Here is a 21884-nt window from a genome sequence, read left to right on the forward strand (position 1 = left end):
TGTTTCTCCCTGTGTGCATGGACAAAGTCTCTGATTGCTGGTGATAGAGGGTCTTCTTCCTGAGTCTGAGTAGGTATTTCATCTCCGACAGTCTTATGAACGCCATTGTTCTGGAGTGTTCTTTTTCCTTGACCAATTATGAAGCTGTCACAGTGAGATGCTCACAATATTGTGGTCTCTCACATTTTAGGCTTAATATTCCCATCAAGGTGTCACTACCTAAGCTGGTGGGATGCATTGCTTCCTTTATGATCTTGGTATTTTTGTCCTCTGAGATCAAGCAGATGGTTTCAGGCGGAGTCAGCTGTTTTGCCATATAGTGGTGTAAGTGCTGGCAGTCATTACATCACAAAAGATAGTAAAGGCATTGTGGTCAGTGGTTGGAAGAGGTGTGCAATGGGTGACACTGACAGTGGGAGGCCTGACAGTAAGGACTGACAGGTAAGGCCTGTATGCAATGGGTGACACTGATGTGAGAGTTGCAGCACAATGCATAGTGATTCTTTGGTCAGGGAGAATGACATTTCAGCATTAAGCGATACGGGGAGAGTGCGGATAAGTGGCATTGAAATGCCTATCAGCCATGAATGAATGGTGGAGTGGACTCAGTGGGCTAAATGGCCTTCCTTCCATTCCTATATCTTATGGTCTTATTTCTACAGGTGCAATTTCCTTCTGTGAAGGTCAAACTTCTTTTGTACGGGATGATGCGCCTATTGTTGAGCATCCCTGTATCTTTTACAGGTGATATTTGTCTGTTGGTGGTGATTTTTTTCCTGTAACGAGAGGTAGAATTGAGTGATATGAAAGTGGGTGGCACACCTGTTAATTCTGGAGCAGGTGGACAAAAGGTGGTCATAGAGTCAGAGATTTTCAGCACAGTCGCAGATCCTTCAGTCCAACTCATCCATGCCGACCGGATATTCCAACCTAATCTAGTCCCATTTGCCAGTACTTGGGCCATATCCCTCTAAACCCTTTCTATTCATATACCCATCCGATACAATTGCAACATTTAAAAGGCATCAGCTGCCTCCATTTCCTCAGACAGATCATTCTATACATGCGTCACCCTCTGTGTGAAAAAGTTGCCCCTTAGGTCCCTTTTATATCCTTTTCCCCTCACCCTAAACCTATGCCCTCTACTTCTGGACCCCCACCCCAGGAAAAAGACTTTGTCTATTTATTCTATCCATGCTCCTCAAGAGTTTGTAAACCTCTATGAGATGACCCCCATAGCCGTTTACGCTCCAGGGAAAACAGCCCCGGCCTCTCCCTATAGCTCAAATCCTCCAACCCTGGCAACATCCTTGTAAATCTTTTCTGAACCCTTTCAAGTTTCACAACATCCTTCCAAAAGGAAGGAAACCAGAATTGCATGCAATTTTCCAAAAGTGGCCTAGCCAACTTCGTGTATAGCTGCAACATGACCTCCCAACTTCTATACTCAATCAGGTCTCTTGAGCGACTCAGTAATTGCACAGAGCACATGAGTTAGTGGGTAGGTGATGAGGGTGTGTGAGAGAACGAGAGAAAATATTGTGTGTGGCAGCGCATGAACCTTCATTGAGTTAGGTGGAGTAGCAGTGTTAGTCTGTAATCACAGACGGGCGTGTGTCTAAACTTGACTAAACCTCGCGCAGAATAGAAGGCCATTGATCACTTAAGTACTTCTGGACAGTTTAAACAGCACTAATCCAGGTGGTGACCTTGGACCCGGCTGTCAGCGTCTGGTGTCATGGCTTCTTCTGTTGGTCCTTCAGGAAAAGGACTCCTTTTCTGTGCGCTGACCAGAATATCCACATTCTTGTTGGAGAATCAGTGTCACCTTCCTCTTCTCTTGATCAAGACAGCTTCGGAGTATCAGTGCCAGTCTGTTGCATGCAAGATTGCACAGCTGCAAGGGTTGCCAGTCTTTTGGCACACTGCTGGGCGGTGTGTTGATCTGGGAATGTTCTGTGGTGCGATGGACTGGAATCTGACATGCTGGATATCATAATGTTAATGAGGTAGGTAATTAGAGGTAAATTTAGTAGGAAAAGAAGAGAAAACAACATGTTGGACCTTGCAGTGAATATCCTCCAAAAAAACCCCAATGCAGCTCTCACTTGAACTCAATCTCCTGCTTTATTTTTGGCTGAAGTTTCAAAAATAGACTCCTAGTATTTATTAGAATTAGATTTTCAGAAGAAAAAAATATTTTGGGAATGGATCTCAGAAACCTGATGTATTGCTGGGAAAACATGCATTCCCAGCATCCTAAAGAATTGGAGCAGGGGACAGGGATTCAGATTTTTTAGATAACAGATCTCTTCTGGGGCGCAGGTGATGTGTTCAAGAAGGATGGGTTGCACCTGAACTGGAGGGGACACCAATATCTTTGTGGCCAGGTTTGCTAGTGCTTCAAGGGAGGGTTTAAACTCTATTAGCAGGTCATTCTGCAATAATGAGACAGTTTTGTTCCTCTGCAACCCCACACTATAGAAAATCGCGCTGTAGAAAACTTATAGAAAATAATTATTCTTCAGTAGAGAATTTACGCTTTCCAAATAGCATCCGCAATTCATCAATGATGTTATAGCCAATTTGTTTTAACAAAATGTGCGTTATACCAGAACAACCTGTATTTCAATGAAAGAGGACTGACAAGTAAGGCTTGTGAACTCGGGGCATGGATAGGTACTTGGGACTGGGATATTCTAGCTATAGTTAACATAGTTAAGGGTGGGACAGGACTGGTAGCTTAATGTGCCAGAGTGTAGGTACTTTAGATGGGACAGAGGTGGTGGAAACGTGTAGGGGGCACGATGACATTTCTGGTTAAGGTGAGTACCACAGCAGTAGTCAGAGATGAAGTAACTGAAGGATTATCCAGTGAGGCTTTTCAGGTGGAGCTAAGAAATAAGGGGTTGGTGATATTATTGGGATGGTACCATAGGCCCACAAAGTCAATGGAAGGAGCAAAAAGATGGTCATAGGGGATTTTAATTTTCCTGACATAGACTGGGACTGCCATAATGCTAAGAACCATAGTGCACATGTATGTGTGGAACTGCAGAACATGGGCGAGGTCCTCCGTGAATACTACTGTGTTTACTGTGGAGAAAGATGTGAAAACTTGGAGAAGTTAGTGGTGATATCTTAGGGAGGGTCCATATCACAGTAGAGGAGGTGTTGGACATATTATAATGTACGGAGGTCCACAAATCTTCTGGTCCTGGATAGTGAATGTCGTGCCCTTACTCAAGAAGGGTTGCAAAGAAAATCCTTGGAACTATAGACTAAGTCTAATATCTGTGGTAGGTAAGTTACTTGAGAAGATTCTGAGAGATAAGATAGACATGCAGGTGGAAAGACCGGGTTTGATTAGGAGTAGTCAGCATTACTTTGTGCGTGGGAGAACATGTCTGTCCAATTTGTTAGAGTTCTTTGAAGTGATCATGAAGGTTGACAAGGGCAAGACGTTAGACGCAGTCTCCATGGATTTCAATAAGGCCTTTGATAAGGTTGAACATGGTAGGCTGCTCTGGAAGATTGTCACATGGAATCCAGGCAAATTAAATACAAAATTGGCTTGATGGTAGGAAGCAGAGAGTAATAGTGGAAGGATGCTTGTCGGACTGGAGGCCTGTGACTAGAGGAGTGCCTTGGGTCAGCGCTAGGCCCATTACTATTTGTTATCTATAATCAGTGATTTGGATGAGAACGTACAAAGCTCGATTAGGCGGTATCATGGACAGTGAGGAAGTTTATCAGAAATTGCAGCAGGACCTTGATCAGTTGGGGAAGTGGGCTGAGAAAATGGAGTTTACTATAGATAGGTGTGAGGTCATGCTTTTTGGAAAATAAAATCAAGGCAGAAGTTTCATGATGAATGTTAGGGCCTTCAGGTGTGTAGTGGAACAGAGGGATCTTTGGAGTTCAGGTGCACAGTTCTCTAAAAGTGGAGTGACAGCTTGACAGGGCAGTGAAGTAGGCTTTTGGCACATTGGCCTTCATTAGCCTGGGCATAGAGTATAAAAATTGAGAAGTTACGTTGTGGCTGTACAGTGTGTTCATAAGTCTACACTTGGAGTGTAGTGTTCAATTTTGGTCACCTTGGTACAAGAAGGATGTCATTAAACTGGAACAAGTCCAAAAGAAATTTACAAGGATGTTGCTCTGAGTCAACAGTCTGAGTTAAAGGGGGAGATTGGACAAACTAGGACTTCTTTCTTTCGAGCTTAGGAGACTGAGAGGGGATCTTATAGAAGTGTACAAGATTGTGAGAGGCATGGAAAGGGTGAATGCACTCAGTCTTTTTCCCAGGATTGGGGAATCGCCCATGTTATCTACAGTTGAAGATAAGAGGGGAAAGAATAAAAGGGAACTTTTTTTTAAGAGGATGGTACGCATATGGAATGAGCTGCCAGCAGAAGTGGTTGAGGCAGGTACATTACCAACATTTAAAAGGCATTTAAATGACTACATGGATAGGAAAGATGTAGAAGCATATGAGCCAACTGCAGGGAAATGGGGTTAGCGTGGATGGATATTTTGGTCGGCATGGACTGATTTGGGCCAAAGGGCCTATATCTGTTTTGTAGGACTCTATGAATCTATGACAGTGTAAATGGTGGGGGAAGGAAAATTTTTGTCATCATGATTCAGTACTTGGATAGGGTGAGTAGAGATTATAGTTTGACCAGAACAAGGATTATAGAACCATCTGAATACCTTATGATTTGAAACCCTTACGATTGAGAGTGGCTGTAAAAAGTTGGAAGATATGATGATGAACGATGCCAAAGAAAAAGAGCTGAAGAGCTGTAAAGAATTTGGTGTACACTGTGATGTACAGGATAGAGGACAGCCAGACTTATCATTGAGATAGATGTGGACAGAAAAATGGTCCCTAATGTGACATAAGGCTAATGTCAATGTTGGCTCAGGGTTTTGAAGAAAAACCTGATAATCAAGATGTTAGAGTGGATTTACATACTTCAGGAAAAGTGACATTGACTCTCCTTAACTGTTTTAGCAACATATTACTGAGACTTTAACTCATTTGTTATGCCTCATTGGGGTGGAATGTTGGAAATAAGTTCCACAATTCTAGAGTTTCACAAATTCTAAAGATTTTAAAATTAGACAAAATTCCCCAATTTACCTGACATCCAGATCCAGTTTTCTGTGCTTTACAAAAATGAATGTTTATTACAAGTAAATAGACTGTAGCTACACAAACAATTATGAGCTATCAGCATCATTGAAACTCCAATCCTCTTAAATTCCCTTTAAACACACACATGCGCACACACAAAATAGGAGCAGCAGTGGGGCTGTTCTATCCTTTGGGCCTGCTCTGCTATTCACTGTTATTATGGCTGTTAATCCAATTTAGTACTTTTTTTTGTCCTGCTTTCTCTCCATTCCCTCTGATTCCTTTAGTCCTATAGACTATATCTGTCCTCTTGAAAATATTCAGTATCTTGGCCTCAATCTCTTTCTGTGGCAGAGAATTCCAATAGTGCACCACTCTCTTGACTTCTCAGTCCTAATTGGCCGAGACTGTCACCCCTGGTTCTCGACTCTTCAATCATTGGTAACATATTTTCCATGTTTAACATGTCGAGTCTTGTTAAGATTTGATAGATTTCTATGAGATCGCCTCCTTGTTCTTTGGAACTTCAACGAATATTCTTATAACTGATCCATTCTCTTTTCATTCATCTGCCCTTGCATCCCAGGTGTTAGTCCTTTGATGCACTGCTTGTGTAGCCAGACTATCCTCCTTCAGATATGGAGACCAAAACTCCAGTACTCCAGGATCATCTCACTAACATCCTGTACAACCTTTACGTTTAGATGAAATGGGATGCAGGACACTTGTTGAGCATAAACACTGTCATGAACCAAGAAGAACCCCTCATCTTCTGCCTTGAGAGCTTACAACCATATGGCCTCAATGTGGAATTCATATGCTTCAAATCTCTCCACCACCCAACCGCTTCCCGGATCCCACCCTCCCTCTCCACCCTGCCCCCTTAACTTTACCCTACATGTCCAGGTTCCTTTCTACTATCTGCTCCACCCCTCCCACTGACTAATCACAGCCACCACCTACTTGCATCCACTATCACCATCCCACCCACATTTCCCTTGGTCCCGTCCCCTCCCTCTATTTATTTTGCAACCCTGTTTCCCCTTCCCGAGTCCTGATAAGAGGTTCCGTCCTTATGAGAGGTTCCAACCTGAAATGTCGACTTCCCTTCTCTTTTGCTGCTTGATCTACTATGATTTCTCCAGCTGCAAATGTGTTGCTGGTCAAAGCACAGCAGGTTAGGCAGCATCTCAGGAATAGAGAATTCGACGTTTCGAGCATAAGCCCTCTATTCCTGAGATGCTGCCTAACCTGCTGTGCTTTGACCAGCAACACATTTGCAGCTGTGATCTCCAGCATCTGCAGACCTCATTTTTTACTCTGATTTCTCCAGCTCAACTCTTTACTCACTTGACTCTCCTGCATCTGCAGTTCAGTTTCTCCAAGTGATCTGTTTCCATTCTGTATGTAATATGTAATGTAATAATATTCTTCACATGCCAAATTGCCTGTATCATCTTTCTGAATTTGGAGCAACTTCAAATTTTAAACCCTTTCATCTGTTACATTTGTTTATTGATGTTGACAGTACTACCTCCATCTCAAAATGGGTGAGAACTGGTTAGGGATGGAAATAAACATGAAAATTTGTGAAACATAGCATGTATACATCCCTGCTACCATTTCATTTGCAGCAGCTGCTTGTGAAATATGACCATATCCCATCTTGAGAGGCAAGGCACTTCATAATATATAAAGTGAGACTTTCACAGACCTCTCATTGCTCAGAAAATCCTTCAGTTGTTTTTATTTAGTTTTGTTTAATAAATGCATTTGTTTAATAAATGCAAAATAATTTCACATGCTGGAAGCTAGGAAGTGGCTTTATGCTGCATAGAAATGAAGGCTGTCAGTTGACAATGTACCAATATCATGATGCCTCTGACATCAAAATTTTGAAGCAATGCACATCTCAGACATTTCCTACACTGGTTATTATTATATGGATTGTCTCCTTTTGGTACCAGCCTTTTGTTTAGAGCGAGAATCATCTCATAATTTTACACTTCAAGAAAGCAGAAATGAATAGACATCAAGTGTTGAGATTTAGGCCACTTGAGAGGTTACCTGAAATTTCAGCATAGTGATTTATACTTAAGTGTTATAACAGTAACGCTTAGCATGCTAAAATATTTATTCATTGCTTTTTAAACTATTATGATTTAGATCTTGCAGCATCAAATTTATTAATGTTTCTCATTTCAAAATCAGTAAAACAAATTTAGACAGTATTTGGAGTACTAACCTTTCACCGATTAAAGTTTTGGAATATTTATAGTTTTTTCAGTTATGATTTTTCTTTAGTATGGACGTGTGACTGCAATCCTCAGTGGTTACTTGAAGAAAAATTTGGGGTTTTCTTCATTTTGATCTTTTATTGGAAACTTAATTTTGAGTTATTTTGGGGGAGATAAAGAATTGTCAGGGCGGTTTTGTTTATTTCTGATTGTAATAAATTTTATATGTCTTGGTTTCATCAGTTGCATGTTCATTTATAAATTCACTACATTGTCAATTTTTATTTTAACAGATAATGAATCAGGCAGAAGGACAGCAAAAAAGTCTTGTGCATTCAATAGAGTCTCTCCCACCTTGTGGGCCTCTATCTGCATTGGATCAAGATTTGCTGCTTTTGAAAGCTACCTCAGCTGCTACCATGAGCTGCCTTGGTGAATGCTTGAACATTTTGCAACAAAGTGCACAGCAAGCTGTCCAGCATAGCAAAAGATTGTCAGCTGGTGAGTATTATGCAGCAGTGATAGCTTGTTTGAATGCTGAATTACTAGTTCATCCTTGAACATTTTGAATTTAGTCCCAGTCACCTTCATTTGTTCATGGAATGTGAGCTTCCCTGTGAAAGACAGCATTTATTCAGTGTCTTTTGTTGCTCTTGACAACATTGTGGTGAGCTGCTGTCTTGAACTACATGCAGTTCTTTCTGGTAACAAGCTCGAAGATTTTAACCCAGTGTCGACATATTTCCAAGTCAGGATGATGTGTGACTTGGAGGGGAACTTGCAGGAATTTGTTTCTTGTGATTCTATCACATTACATTAAATTGTTTGACCAAGCTATCTCAATCCCTGGATATAGGGTATCATTGAATATGCACAACTCACTAGATCCCACAGCTACCTTGAATGTACTTTGCAAATACCCTGCTTCCTGGGGGTGCCATTCTCTTTCTCCTAGTTTGACAATCTCTATTACATCCTTTCTGATGCTACAGTCTTCCCGTATTAGTGGTTCTGATATCTTTTTCTAGATCCTCAAATGAAAATTCTCTCCTTTGTAGTTAGCAAGGACCTTGACCATGTCTGTCCTATTTCCTTCATTTTCATTCTCACACTGTCCAAGAACAGTGATAACATTCCCCTACTCCTTTCCTTCCATTCAATCAGTTTCTATATTCAATGGATCATACTCCTCCATCTCCGTTATGATGCCACCACCAAATACATCTTCCTCTCCTGTAAGCTTTTAGTATTTAGATTGGTTGGTTCATTCTCTTCATGATATTTGGTCCACTCCTAAATCACTCCTACCAACACACTTTCCTCCTTCAGCACAGACCATGCAAGCAATAGAGATGTAACACGTGGACATTGTATTTCTTCCCACCTCCCCAAGACCCCAAACACACTAGTCACAATAGTGACTTATTATTATTTTTCTTTCAATTTAATATATTGTATTCACTGTTCACGTTACAGTCTGCACAACATTGAGGAGACCAAATGCATATTGAATGCCCCCTTGTTGATAAATCTCTGTTCATACTGCAAACATGACACCAAGCTGGTGGTCATGGTTCTTTTAATTCTTGCTGACTAATTGCCTCTGCTTTCTGCAGTACTTCAGTGAAGTTGAGAAACATGTTATATTCTAAATGAGCATTTGGTAGCCTTTCAGGTTCAACATTGAGTTTGCCAGTTTCAATTTATTTGCTTCACAACAGCAATTGTTCGCAATTCCATAATTCTCACCTCCTCTGGACATCGTGACTTCTCTATTTTTCCCATTACTACACCCTTTGGTCATACACTATGATCTGTTTTGTGAATTAATGTTTTCTGTCTTCCACCTGAACACAGACCTTCCCCTCGCTCCGATCCTTCCCTGCCTTAAGCATTTTTAGATCTTAAACTACATCGAGTCTGACCAAAGATCAATGAGACTTCAATTTAAAAAAAACACTGACTAAGCTCAGCAGATATGTCATCATCTGTAGAGAGAGAAACAGAGTTACTGTTTTAAGTCCACTGACTCTTCTTCAAACCTGAAATGTTATCTCTTTCTTTCCAATGCAGCCCGAACTGTTGAGTATTTCAACGTATTATGTTTTTATTGTTTTTCCAACTGTTTTACTGTCCTTTAATCCTTAATCCTTGCTAACCCAAAGGCTGTTTTATGGAATGACCTCTTGTATTATATTTAATGGAAGTGAAAGTGGGCTCATCCACTAGCTAAGGAATTTGAGTCTTCGAGAGCCTCTTTGTGGGAAGATCCACATTAAGTGTGACTTAAGCATTTAACTGGATAACAGAGAGCATTTTCTTTGATCAGGGATCGAAAGGCCAGTAAGTTTTGTCCATTGAGAGCTGCTGGTCAATCAGAAGCTGGCAAATCACTTGACTAGTAATATCACCAGGGAAGTTGTGGCTGATGCTGATAGGGCACTTACCTGAGACCTTGAATCATAGTTGAATCCCAGACCAGATATGGGTGATGATGGAGGGGAATTAGATGGTGGTGTCTAAGGACTAGCAAGTGACTTAGAGCAGCCATTTGCTTCCTAATACTGGATTATATGTCTTTGAGTGTTTTCCATCCCCAAACCTGCAAGCAACCCCATAAGTTTGCTTGTGCTCTCTGCATGGAGTGACACCACCTGCTGCTGGGTTAATACACTGGCAGTGATATTAGAATCTTAAGCAGGCAATAACTCCCCACTAAGGGCCTCAGTTGGCAATGGGTTGGAAGGCCATCCATGGCTTTTCCCACCACAGACTTAATTTGGATGAAAGCAAAAAGCCGTGTGATCCCGACTTGTCACTTTCCTACCTTTTCTAATACTCTTCTTCACTATTGTGCCAGTGGAGGGCTTAAATACTGCTTTGTGTGTCATCTGGTGGCACAGTGGTTAGCACTGCTGTCTCACAGCGCCAGAGACCTGGGTTCATTACCTGCCTCAGGCAACTGACTGTGTGGAGTTTGCACATTCTCCCCATGTCTGTGTGGGTTTCCTCTGGGTGCTCTGGTTTCCTCCCACAGTCCAAATAATGTGCAGGTTGGGTGAATTGGCCATGCTAAATTGCCCGTAGTGTTAGGTGAAGAGGTAAATGGAGGGGAATGGGTCTGGGTGGGTTGTACTTTGGCGGATTGGTGTGGACTTGTTGGACCGAAGGGCCTGTTTCCACACTTTAAGTAATCTAATCTAATCTCATTGAAAGATATTTGAAAATTCAAATGCACTGCATCTGTTGTTTCTCTTTATTCAGTTGTCCTCCTAAACAACCTCCAAAAAATTACTCTTAATAGTTTTGTCAATACTATTTACTTTTTTGAGGCAGTTTTAGGTTAGATTTGATTACCTACAGTGTGGAGACAGGCCCTTCGGCCCAACCAGTCCACGCCGACTCTCCGAAGAATTCTGTAAGATTAAAAACGGTTCACCTAATATCCCAGTATCCTTGTCTTTTTAAAGTACTTTTATGTAGATGATCTGTCTGTTCCATGCACTTTTCTTTTTCTATTAATTTCACCGATGCAATTTATGAACAAATGCGCATGTGTGTGTATAGCGCAGTGGAGTCGCTTGCAGTGTGACATGAACCCAAGGTGCCGGTTGAGGCCATCCCCATGGGTATCAAACTTGGCTATCAGCCTCTGCTCGGCCACTTTGTGTTGTTGCTTTTCCTGAAGTCTGCCTTTGAGTCACATTTCTCCTCATCTGAACAGATGCTACGCTTCTCTAGCTTCTACCAGAAACATATATTAAAACAGCTATCCCTTGCAGACAAGCCCTACGCATACTCAGGATCTGTTTGGATGAGGAGGAACATGCCAGGCACCTGAAAGTGCTCAAGGATCCCCTGTAAGAACAGGGTACGATGCTCAATTCGTTGATTGGCAGTTTTGACGAGCCACAGTAAGAAACCACAATGACCACCTCAGGAGACAGACAAGGGCTGCATCTGATAGGGTATCTTTCATTGTGCAGTATTTCCTGGGAGCCAAAAGACTACGCCATGTTCTTTGCGGCCTGCAATGCGTTATCGATGAGGATGAGCACCTCGCCAGAACCTTCCTCACGCCTCCACATCTTGCTTTTAAACAATCACCAAATTTCTTGCTTGCAGCAAATTGCCTAGTCTTCAGGACAACATCGACCATGACGCTGTACAACCCTGTCATGGCAGCCACTGCAAGACGTATCAGTATGTCGACACGGATGTCACCATTACACACGTGGGCACATCTCTCTCCATGCATGCAGCAGGTATTCATGTGACTCAGCCAACATTGTCTATCTCCTATGCTGCAGGCAGGGTTCCCCTGAGGCTTGATACATTGGAGAGACCAAATAGATGCTACGACAGCAGACGAATGGACACTGCGTAACGATAACCAGACAGGAGGGTTCCCTCCCAGTCAGGGAACACTTCAGCGCTCTGGGACATTCAGCCTTAGACCTTCAGGTGACCATCCTCTAAGGCAGACTTTAGGACAAGCAACAGTGCAAAGTGGCTGAGCAGAGGCTGAAAGCCAAGTTTGATACCCATGGGATGGCCTCAACTGGGACCTTGGGTTCATGTCACAATACAGGTGAATCCACTGTATAGTTGTCTGTCTCTTGTCTGTCTCTCTCGCTCACACTCCTACAAACTCTCACTTTTACCCTCTCTCATACACAAGCGCTCTCTCATGCGCACACGCATGCACCAGCCCCGGCACACACACACACACACACACACACACACACACACACACACACACACACACACACATGCTTGACCAAGCTTACACACTTTCATATGTACTCATATCCACATGCACACACTCTCCAAGACACCCCCACTCTGTGTCTCCTGCACATGCGCGCACATAAATTTATGGGGTAGATCTGTAGTTGCAGAATTACATTTTATTTTGCTCGAAAACTGCATAAATCCATGTAGGATTCTGAAAGTCCCACTTTAGAAATAAAACTGACTCAACATTGGGGCAGACTTGAAGTTCACAGCTTTAATACTTTGTCTGAGCTAAAATAACACCTATTGTCAGATAAACTGAAGCCACCTTGAGAATGTAACTTGAAAGGAATTTTCAAATTTACATATCAAAGAGCCTAAACCAGCGTATCCCATCCTAAAAGATGAAAGACTTAGTCTAAGTTTGTTTAATATATAATCACAACTCTGGTACTATAACCCTTTTGCTATAAATTCAGTGACTTCTGGTCCTGCTCCACAACCACCTGATGAGGCAGTGCCTTATAAGCTAGTCCTTCCAAATAAACCTGTTGGATAATAATCTGGTGTTGTGACTTTTAACTTTGACTATTGTAATACATGCACCTCTGATTTAATTATGTATACTATGTCTAACAACATAAAATTTAGTGCTTCATAGGTCCACCCAAACTGATGTATTTTGGTTTTCAGAATTATGATCATTTCTGTTTATCATCATTGTACTATTCTTTACCAGGGCATTTTCCCCTTTGTCATTTGATCCATCGCTTTCAGAGATAAATGTACTGGACCTTCACTTCTTATGAGTATTTGGTCGCAGAGTGACCATAATAAGTATTAGATAAATCTGTTCATTTCTATTTGAACTGTTACTTAATGTATGCTTGTGAATGCTTCATACATTCATGTATAATGATTTGAGCTTAAAATTTCTACTTTTCCGTAATGCTACTACATTTACTACAATATTTTATTACCTCAGACTGCTTTGTTCCATAACCTTGTCATTTCTCAAAACGTATTTAATTTTGCCCTTTTCTGAATCAAAATGCATGAAACAATGTAGGTCAGTTTTAAATACCTTTGCATTTGCTTATATTTTGCCTTGAATTCAGGATCTGGGATTCTTCTCCAACATAAGTTTCTTCTCCTATGAGAAAAATGATGCCAATTTTTCTGACTGCAGATTTTTCTTCCTATCACAAACAAAGTGACTTTAATTTGACTTGACACATCACAGCAAAGTATTGTGGAGCATTGAACCACTAATCTTCAGGCTCCAAAAATGTGTTGGCACTAACATGTTCAATTCTGAAGTGCCAAATCTATCTTTAGTAACCAGCATCTGACTCTAGAGCAGTGCTGTTATCTGCTTTCAGATGAACGTTTTCCTTCAAACTTTTATGCCGATGTCATTAGCACACTGTTGCTGTCTTTGCACTATCTGGTATGTGTGTTGTGATTTGAGTTTTATTTGGCCAGTGTACCCAGCATCCCTTGCTTTTTGGCCAAGTTAGCAATCTATCTGTTTTACCAGCCAGGAGGCTGTTACACTTGCATCATTCAAGCTGATACTTCAGTGCTGTAAAGTTAGAAGTGTTATCCTTCAGATGAGGCATACATTCACTTGTGAAAGTTTTGGTTGTAAAAATCCTGGATGCAAAGTTCAGCTCCATAATAACCCATTTTTAAACCTTTTAACTTCCCTTTTCTGGTGCAGGTCATTTATTGAGAGTGATAGCATAGATATCAAGAATGTATATCACAAGTAACCAGAATAGGCAAATGGTGATATCTGTCGCTATTTAATACTGATTTGTCTGTAGTGGTACCACTTTCGATCACAAATCCCTTCTCCCTGCTCTTGGTCCATTTCCCTCCATACCTTGCATATTCACACGCTTATTTAAAAGTCCCTTAAATCCCTCTATTGTTTCTCCCTGCACCATCATCCTGGCAGCACATTCCAGACAACTATCACTCTGCGGTGGGTGGGGGAACAAAGTGCACCTTCTTTGAAATTTCCCCCTTTTAACTTAAGTGCCCCTAGTATTAAATACTTCAACTCAGATATGCAAAAAGATTCTAATCTATGCATCTCATAATTTTATAGACTTTCATCAAGTCTCCCCTCAGTCTCTGCCACTCCAGAAAAAGCAAGCCTTTCCTTCTAGCTCATGCCCTCTAATCCAGGCAGCATCCTGGTAACAGTGTTCTGCACCCAAAGCCGCCTCCTGTAATATGGTGACCTGAATTGAATGTAGTACTCGGTGTGGCTGAACCAAAGTTTTCTAAAGCTAAAGAATGATAAATCTGTAGGAGCTGACATTTTCCATGAAGGTATTCAAGTAAGTAGGGGATCTTTCAGAGTTTCCTAGATAAAGGATTCATCCCTCTGTTTTGGAAAATTACACATGTCACTTTGCTTTTTATGAAGGGTGAAAGAGGAAAACCAGAGAATAACATGTCTAACACCTGTGAAAATTGTTGTAGTTTACAGTCAGGGATGGGGAAACTGAACACCTCACAATTTTTTCAGTTAATTAGGGAGATTCAACTGGATTATGATATGTAGGTCATACCTGACAAACCTCAATAAATTATTTTTAAAGTGATGACTAAAGATGTGGGCGAGGGACTGCCTGTGGAGGTCATTTTAGATTAGATTATCTTACATTCCTTACAGTGTAGAATCAGGCTCTTCGGCTCAACAAATCCACACTGACCCTCTGAAAAGTAACCCACCCAGACCCATTTCCCTCCAGACTAATGCACGTAACACTATGGGCAATTTAATATAGCCAATTCACCTAACCTGCACACCTTTGGACTGTGGGAGGAAACCGGATCACCCGGAGAAACCCCCACAGACATGGGGAGAATGTGCAAACTCCACACAAACAGTTGCCCAAGGCTAGAGTCGAAGCCGGGTCCCTGGTCATATGAGGCAGCAGTGCTAACCACTGAGCCACCATGCCACCCCGTTTCTATGGATTTCCAGGACACATTTGATAAATTTCCACCTAAGAGACTATTAACTAAGGTAGAAACCCATGGAATTGAGGGCAAAAGTAATGACATACTATGAGAGATTGATTGAGTGACAGGCGGCAAAGGAAGGTACTCAAGTTGGATGTGACTAGTGGTGTCCTACAGGATCAGTGTTAGGTCCTCAATTATTCCCTAATGACTTGGGTAATGGCATAAAAAGTCATTTATCCAAATTTGCTGATGACACAAAGTTAGGCAGCATTGTAGACAGAATAGATGATAGCATTGATCGACTAGGTGAATGGGCAAAACTGTGGCAGATAGAGTTCAGAGTAAGCAAGTATGAGGTTATCCATTTTGGACCAAGAAAATTAGAGCCCTGGGTACTTTCCTAGACGGTTTGAAGTTAAATACGGTGGATATCCAAAGAAACATGGGATTCAGATCTTTAAAATATCATGAAGAGCTTTAGAGAATAATCAAGACAATCCGTGGAATGCTGGCCTTTCTATTTAAAGGATGAGAGTATAGGCTGCAGAGGTTATTCTACAGCTACAGAAAAGCTTGGTTGAGCCCCACTTGGAATACTGAGAGCAGATCTGGATACTGCACTCAGAATTTATTGAGCTTGGAGGGAGTAAAACATTTGTTTACAAGAATGATACCTCGACTTCGGCGACTGAGTTATGAGGAGAGATTGCGCCAATGTTTTCTCTCAAATTTAGAAGGTTAAGGTGATATAATCAAAGTCTTCAAGATATTAACAGGAAAAGATGATCGTTTATCTTCATTCACCCTATTTCCACTGATTGGAGGTTTTGGAACTAAGGAGGGTAGTCTAAGAATTATGGCTCGACAATTTAGAACAAATGTTAGGAAGAACTTCAATGCACAAAGGCTGATAATTGGAACTTTTTCCATAAATAGTCATAGATGCTCAATCAGTTGTTAGTTTTGAATCTAAGATTTTTTTAAGTAAAGTTATTGAGGGATATAAACCAAATGCAGATAAATGGAGTTATGCCACAGATCAGCCATGATCTCATTAAATTGAAGGGGCTGAATGGTTTGCTTTGGTTCTTATGTTCCTAGATCCCATTATCCCCAAAAGCAGTTCTATGTCCCAGAATTCTAAAACCCGCCCTCCCTGCACTATCTCTCCAGCCATCCATTCATCTGGACAAACTTCCTGTTTCTTTCCACACTAGTGTGTAGTTAAGAATGCAAATGCTTTTGCGAGGTTTCTTTTCGTTTGCTCATTGGATGTGGGTGCCATCAGCATTTATTGTCTGTCCCTAGTTACCCTTTAAGATGGTGATGTTCTGCTGCCTTGAACAGTTATAGTCTATGTACTGTTAAGGTGCGAATTCTGGGATTTGGACCTAGCAACTGTGAAAGAGCAGTGACATACTTCCAAGTCAGAATGGTGACTTACTTGGAGAGAAACTTGTATGTGTTAGTGTTCCCAAATTCCATGATATATCATGGGCTTTTTAAACCATGTGTACTTCCTTTGCCTCTATTAATTTCATTTTTGAATGACAGTTTATTTAATGGTGAGCTGGTTTATTACTTCATAATATTGTGCATAGCTTTTTATGTTTAAATAAAACTGTGGGCTTTCTTCACTTTTTTTGCCAAGAACTATCTTGCCACTCTCTTTTCACTAATTCTGAGATGTAGTTTTCTCCCTCTGTATTTAAGTTGTAAGAGCACTGTCTTTCTCTGGCCATCACTCTTCATTATTTTGCTATCATGACAGCAGTTTGCATCCCACTCCATATGAAAGCGAAGAGTGCACTTGATGAAATATACACCGTTATGAATAGCTTTGAGATGGAATTCCCCAAGGCTTTGTTCATCATGGTTGGTGACTTCAAACAGCTGCAAATGTGTTGCTGGTCAAAGCACAGCAGGTTAGGCAGCATCTCAGGAATAGAGAATTCGACGTTTCGAGCATAAGTCCTTCATCAGGGCTTATGCTCGAAACGTCGAATTCTCTATTCCTGAGATGCTGCCTAACCTGCTGTGCTTTGACCAGCAACACATTTGCAGCTGTGATCTCCAGCATCTGCAGACCTCATTTTTTACTCGAAGACTTCAAACAGGCCAACCTCGAGTGTGCTACCAAGATGCCATCAACAAGCCACCTCTCCCACCAGAGACCCAAACATCATTGACCTTGCTACACAGCCATCAAAGATGCCTACCACTCCAGCCTCCGTCTGCAGTTTGAAAAATTGGACCTGTTAAGACGGATCTCGAGGGTCCCGTCTTTGCGTATTCGTTTAGAAGGAGAGACAGAGACTTTACCATTCGGCTCAGGCAAACGTTTATTACAAAATTTTGACTGGTAGATGATACAACGAATTGTACAGCATGAATTCATTGGAGAAGGCGTTCTGTCTTTCTCTTCGGATCTGGTGCAGTTATACTTCGCGCTTCCTCAAGTTCCCGGTCAGTTTTCCCTCGTTCGGTTCTCCCATTGGTCTGTTCACCTGTCTGTGAAGGGATCAGTGTCTCTATTGGTCGCACCGAGATAACTGTCCAGCTCCTGCTGTGCTGGACAATGGGCAGGCATCCTGGGTTCGGCAGTTCCGATCTTACAATTCAATAGTCCATTGTTTGGAAGAGTATCCTCATTACTATGCGTCCGACAGGCTAGGCGTTTTCAATAGTTCTCCATAGTTGAATCAACAGGTATTATCATTTAACATAAGTTTCGATGGAGATCCACGTCAGCAAAAGACATTAACAAGTACTTTATCGATTAAGTGTTGTATTGGTGCAATTTACACTATCCGACAGTTACTGGTTTTCTTTATTAGTAATGAGATCTTAACAGGATGGTCTGAAACTTGCTGACATGATCTAATCACTGAGGAATGTGGCCTCAGGCAGGCAGTCCTGCAGTTGCTGGGTTTATCCCGCATGGCTGTGGTTTAGCTGTTACCTGACAATGTCTGTTCTAGTAATGGTGCTTCCCTCCCTAGCCCCAGTGTAGGTACCCCGATAACAGATTATCCCCAACAGACCGAAAGGCTGTGCTCTTTCAGCTTGTAAGCCAGGAGAAGCTGAAGCGTGAGAATCTCAGAAAATTGTGCGGAGCTAGTCTAAGGTAACGGATGTGCTGAAAATGTATTGCTGGAAAAGCGCAGCAGGTCAGGCAGCATCCAAGGAAAAGGAGATTCGACGTTTCGGGCATAAGCCCTTCTTCAGGAATGGTAATGGATGAGCTTACTATGTGACTACTTAGAATCGGTGAACTGGTCAATATTCAAGAACTGAGTGGCCAACTGAAATGAGTCTGCCACCACCATCAGACTTTTTCGGGAAGTGTATAGAGAACTGCCAAAATACTTGGTTAATCCGAGTTTCTCAATCCAAAACCACGGATCAACGGGAGATCCACTCCTTGCTGAACTCCAGATCTGAGGCATTTAAGTGTGGTGATCCTGACCTATGCAGGAAATCTACATACTGTCATGAAGTTGTATAGAGTACTCTTGAATTAGAAGGCAGGAAGTTAGGATTTGTTGGTAATAATGATCGTGGAGAAAAGTATGTGATTCTTGTAAGAGGATCAAGTGCATATCAAAGCTTAGAGATGTACAAATGTGTCTGCAAGCAGCTGAAGATGCACAGACAGCTACAAATTGGAAACCTATCAATCGACTGAGTGGTTGGATACCTTAGGCTTGTTTTGATGTTTTGGCCACTAGTTTGAATTTAGTCAATTAATTTAAACAAGGCCCAAGATACTGAAAGCCAATTGAACTTCAGTCTGATGGCATTGACAAACTGAAAACAATTACAAGTTTGCTGATGACACCACCACTGGGGGTTGGATCTCAAACAGTAACAAGACAGAGTACAGGCAAGAGGTAGACAGTTTAATGCCGTAGTGTAAAGACAACAATCTCTTCCTCAATTACAGCAAAATGAAGGAGCTGACCATTAACTTCAGGAGCTGGAGTAGAGGACGCACCCCTGTCTGTCTCAATGGTGCTGAGGTGGAGGTGGTCAACAGCTTCAACAGGAGTAAATATCGCTAACAATCTGTCCTGGTGCAAACACATCGACGTCATGGTCAATAAAGCACACCAATGTTTCGACATCCTCAGAAGGCTAAGGCAATTTGCATGTCCACACAGACTCTTAGCAATGTTTATAGATACATTGTAGAATATATCTGATCCGGATGCATCACTGCTTGGTATGGGAACTGATCTGCCAAGATTACAAGAAATTAGAGTTGTGAACACATCCCAGTCCATCGTGCAAACCAACCTTCCTTCCATTTACTCTGACTATACTTCTGGTTGCCTCAGGAAAGCAGCCAAAATAATCAAAGACCCCTCTCACATCTGGTTGTACTGTCTTCAGCCTTTCCTGTCAGGCAGAAGATAGAAAAGTTTGAAAACATGTACCAACAGATTGAAGAACAGCTTCTTCCTGCTGCTGTCAGACTTTTGAATGGACCTCTAACGTACTAAAGTTTATTTTTCTATGCACTATATTTTGCATTCTGTTCTATTATCCTGATGTACTTACGTAAGATATGATTTGTCTGGATAGCATGAAAAACAATATTTTTCACTCTAATTCAGTACATGTGACAATAATAAAGCAAAGGATTCATGAGCCAATTTCTCTCCATGTTCAGTTCTGGTCTCCCTGCTAAAGGAAAGATTATGTTCAACTTGAAAGGATTCAGAAAAGATTTACAAGGGCGTTGGTGGGACTGGAGGGTTTGAGCTATAAAGAGAGGCTGAATAAGCTGGGGATATTTTCCTTGGGCTGAGGGGTGACCTTTATAGAGGTGTATAAAATCATGACGGGCATGATAGGGTGAATAGCCAAGGTATTTTTCCCATTGTGTGGGAGTCTAAAGCTCGAGGGCATAGGATTAAGGTGAGAGGGGAAAAGTTTAAAACAGACCTCAGAGGCAACATTTGCACACAGAAGGTAGTGCATGTATGGAACAAGCTGCTGGTTGAGGTGGGTACAGTCACAACATTTAAAAGGCATCTGAATGGGTATATGAATAGGGAAGGTTTAGTGGGATAGGGGCCAAATGCTGGCAAATAGGACTAGATTAGGTTAGGTTATCTGTTTGACCTGGGTGAGTTGTATCGAAGGGTCTGTTTCTGTGCCGTATAACTCTGACTCTATAAATACTTTTACTTCTGTCTGACTCTGACGTTATTATGATCAAGTGGCCCCAATTTTTATGGGGTAATTCCCAATTGATTTTAATATGGGGCAGGTTAGATCCCCTACAGGAACCCAGCTGGATGGATTGTTTGTGTTATTTTTATTATTGTTACCCTGAGATGATCTTCTAATAAAACATAAGCACACAAGTTTATTTGCAACAGAAATATTGATCAAGGCAAAAAGCACTGCTTTCTTAGCATAGATTCAAATATCTTTAAGTGCATAGTCGGTATAATCCAAACATACTTGACAAATTGAAAAGAAACAGCACCTTTTTATCAGAATCCGTACCCTACTCCAGCTTACAACAACTACTACAATTCTAAGAACATCGATTGCTGTATCTCTAGCAAGATTCAGTGTGGCTTGCTTTCAAGGGAAAAATACTTTTTTCATTAGTACTTTGAGCGTATAACTTTTTGAAATAGTCATTGTTATTGTTATCATTATTATTGTTATTACTACTATGCTGCTGCCTTAGTTTCCTTCCAGGACTGTACGATTCATGATGCAGCTTTAATTTATTTCCTTTAAAAAAATTAAAACGACTTTTTTTCCACTATCCTAGCACTTTGATCTAGGATTAATAATAACTTATTCTGTGATTAAATTTCTTTAGCTTCATTTCTTCTGAATGCCAATTGGCAAATGCTTCTCTCTTGAATGACTTCCCAACACAGATTGAAGATAAGTCTGTAAAGTTCTCCCTGTAAGTATTTTGGTAGTTCCCCAGGAGCTCTGACTGACTTCCTCTAGCTTGAAATTGTGAATTCGTTTTTGTTTAAAAACTATTGGTTAACTTCCGTATGTTTACTTAGAATTCCAAGAATCTAAAATTGCCATAAACAGTATTAAAATACTATTTTTATAATCTCTCAATTTCATCACATTGTGAAGAAATTACTTGCTCAAATGAACACTCAAAGTTGATTTTACTATATTTTGTATCAATTCAAAAGGCAAGCCTCCTGATCTTTCCATTTTGAGCTTGTCAAATTTTCTGTCTTGTCTTGGACCATCACCACTAGGTTAACATTTCTTGTCTTAAATGACGAAAATATCAATTACAATATATAAATTAATGATTATCTCATGTGAAGTATTATAAATATTATGACACCGACTAAGTCCAGATGTTAGGACTTCAAATGTTATTGTGATAAGTTTAAACTGAATTTGTTTATCTGGTTAGCCTTGGACTACAAGAAATGTCAGTCAGTCAGTACCTTACCGTGATATTCTTTCTTCTTCTTTTGTATCTATGCTAACTTGTAAAATATGCTTTTTAAATTTTTTACTGGTGATGCACATCTGAATATTATCTTGGATATCTGTGCAAATGACAAAATTTATTCTGTTTTTGAATGGAAAAACTTTGAGGGAACTTTTCTTATTCCCTTTGGAATGATTGAGATTGAATGGAATATAAGTTGATAAAAGAAGGAAGAGAATGGGAAGGAGGATTGTCATGAGGTCATATTCATCTAAAATCAGCAAGGGAGTAATTCTCTTGCCTTAACATCAGCGAAGAACTGCTTACTGAAATCAAACAG

The 21884-nt window shown here is 40.9% G+C and overlaps 1 protein-coding gene across 1 annotated transcript in view; it reads left to right on the forward strand.

Annotated features, from left to right (window-relative positions):
• LOC132832258 (oxysterol-binding protein-related protein 10-like) overlaps positions 1 to 21884 on the forward strand; it is a 240495-nt gene that overhangs the window by 88251 nt on the left and 130360 nt on the right. Inside the window, exon 5 of the mRNA XM_060850094.1 lies at positions 7674 to 7881. Coding sequence (XP_060706077.1) covers positions 7674 to 7881 — 208 coding nt within the window. The remainder of the gene's footprint in view (positions 1 to 7673; positions 7882 to 21884) is intronic.

This window comes from Hemiscyllium ocellatum, chromosome 34, assembly GCF_020745735.1.
Source record: "Hemiscyllium ocellatum isolate sHemOce1 chromosome 34, sHemOce1.pat.X.cur, whole genome shotgun sequence".
In the NCBI taxonomy this organism is placed as follows: domain Eukaryota; kingdom Metazoa; phylum Chordata; class Chondrichthyes; order Orectolobiformes; family Hemiscylliidae; genus Hemiscyllium; species Hemiscyllium ocellatum.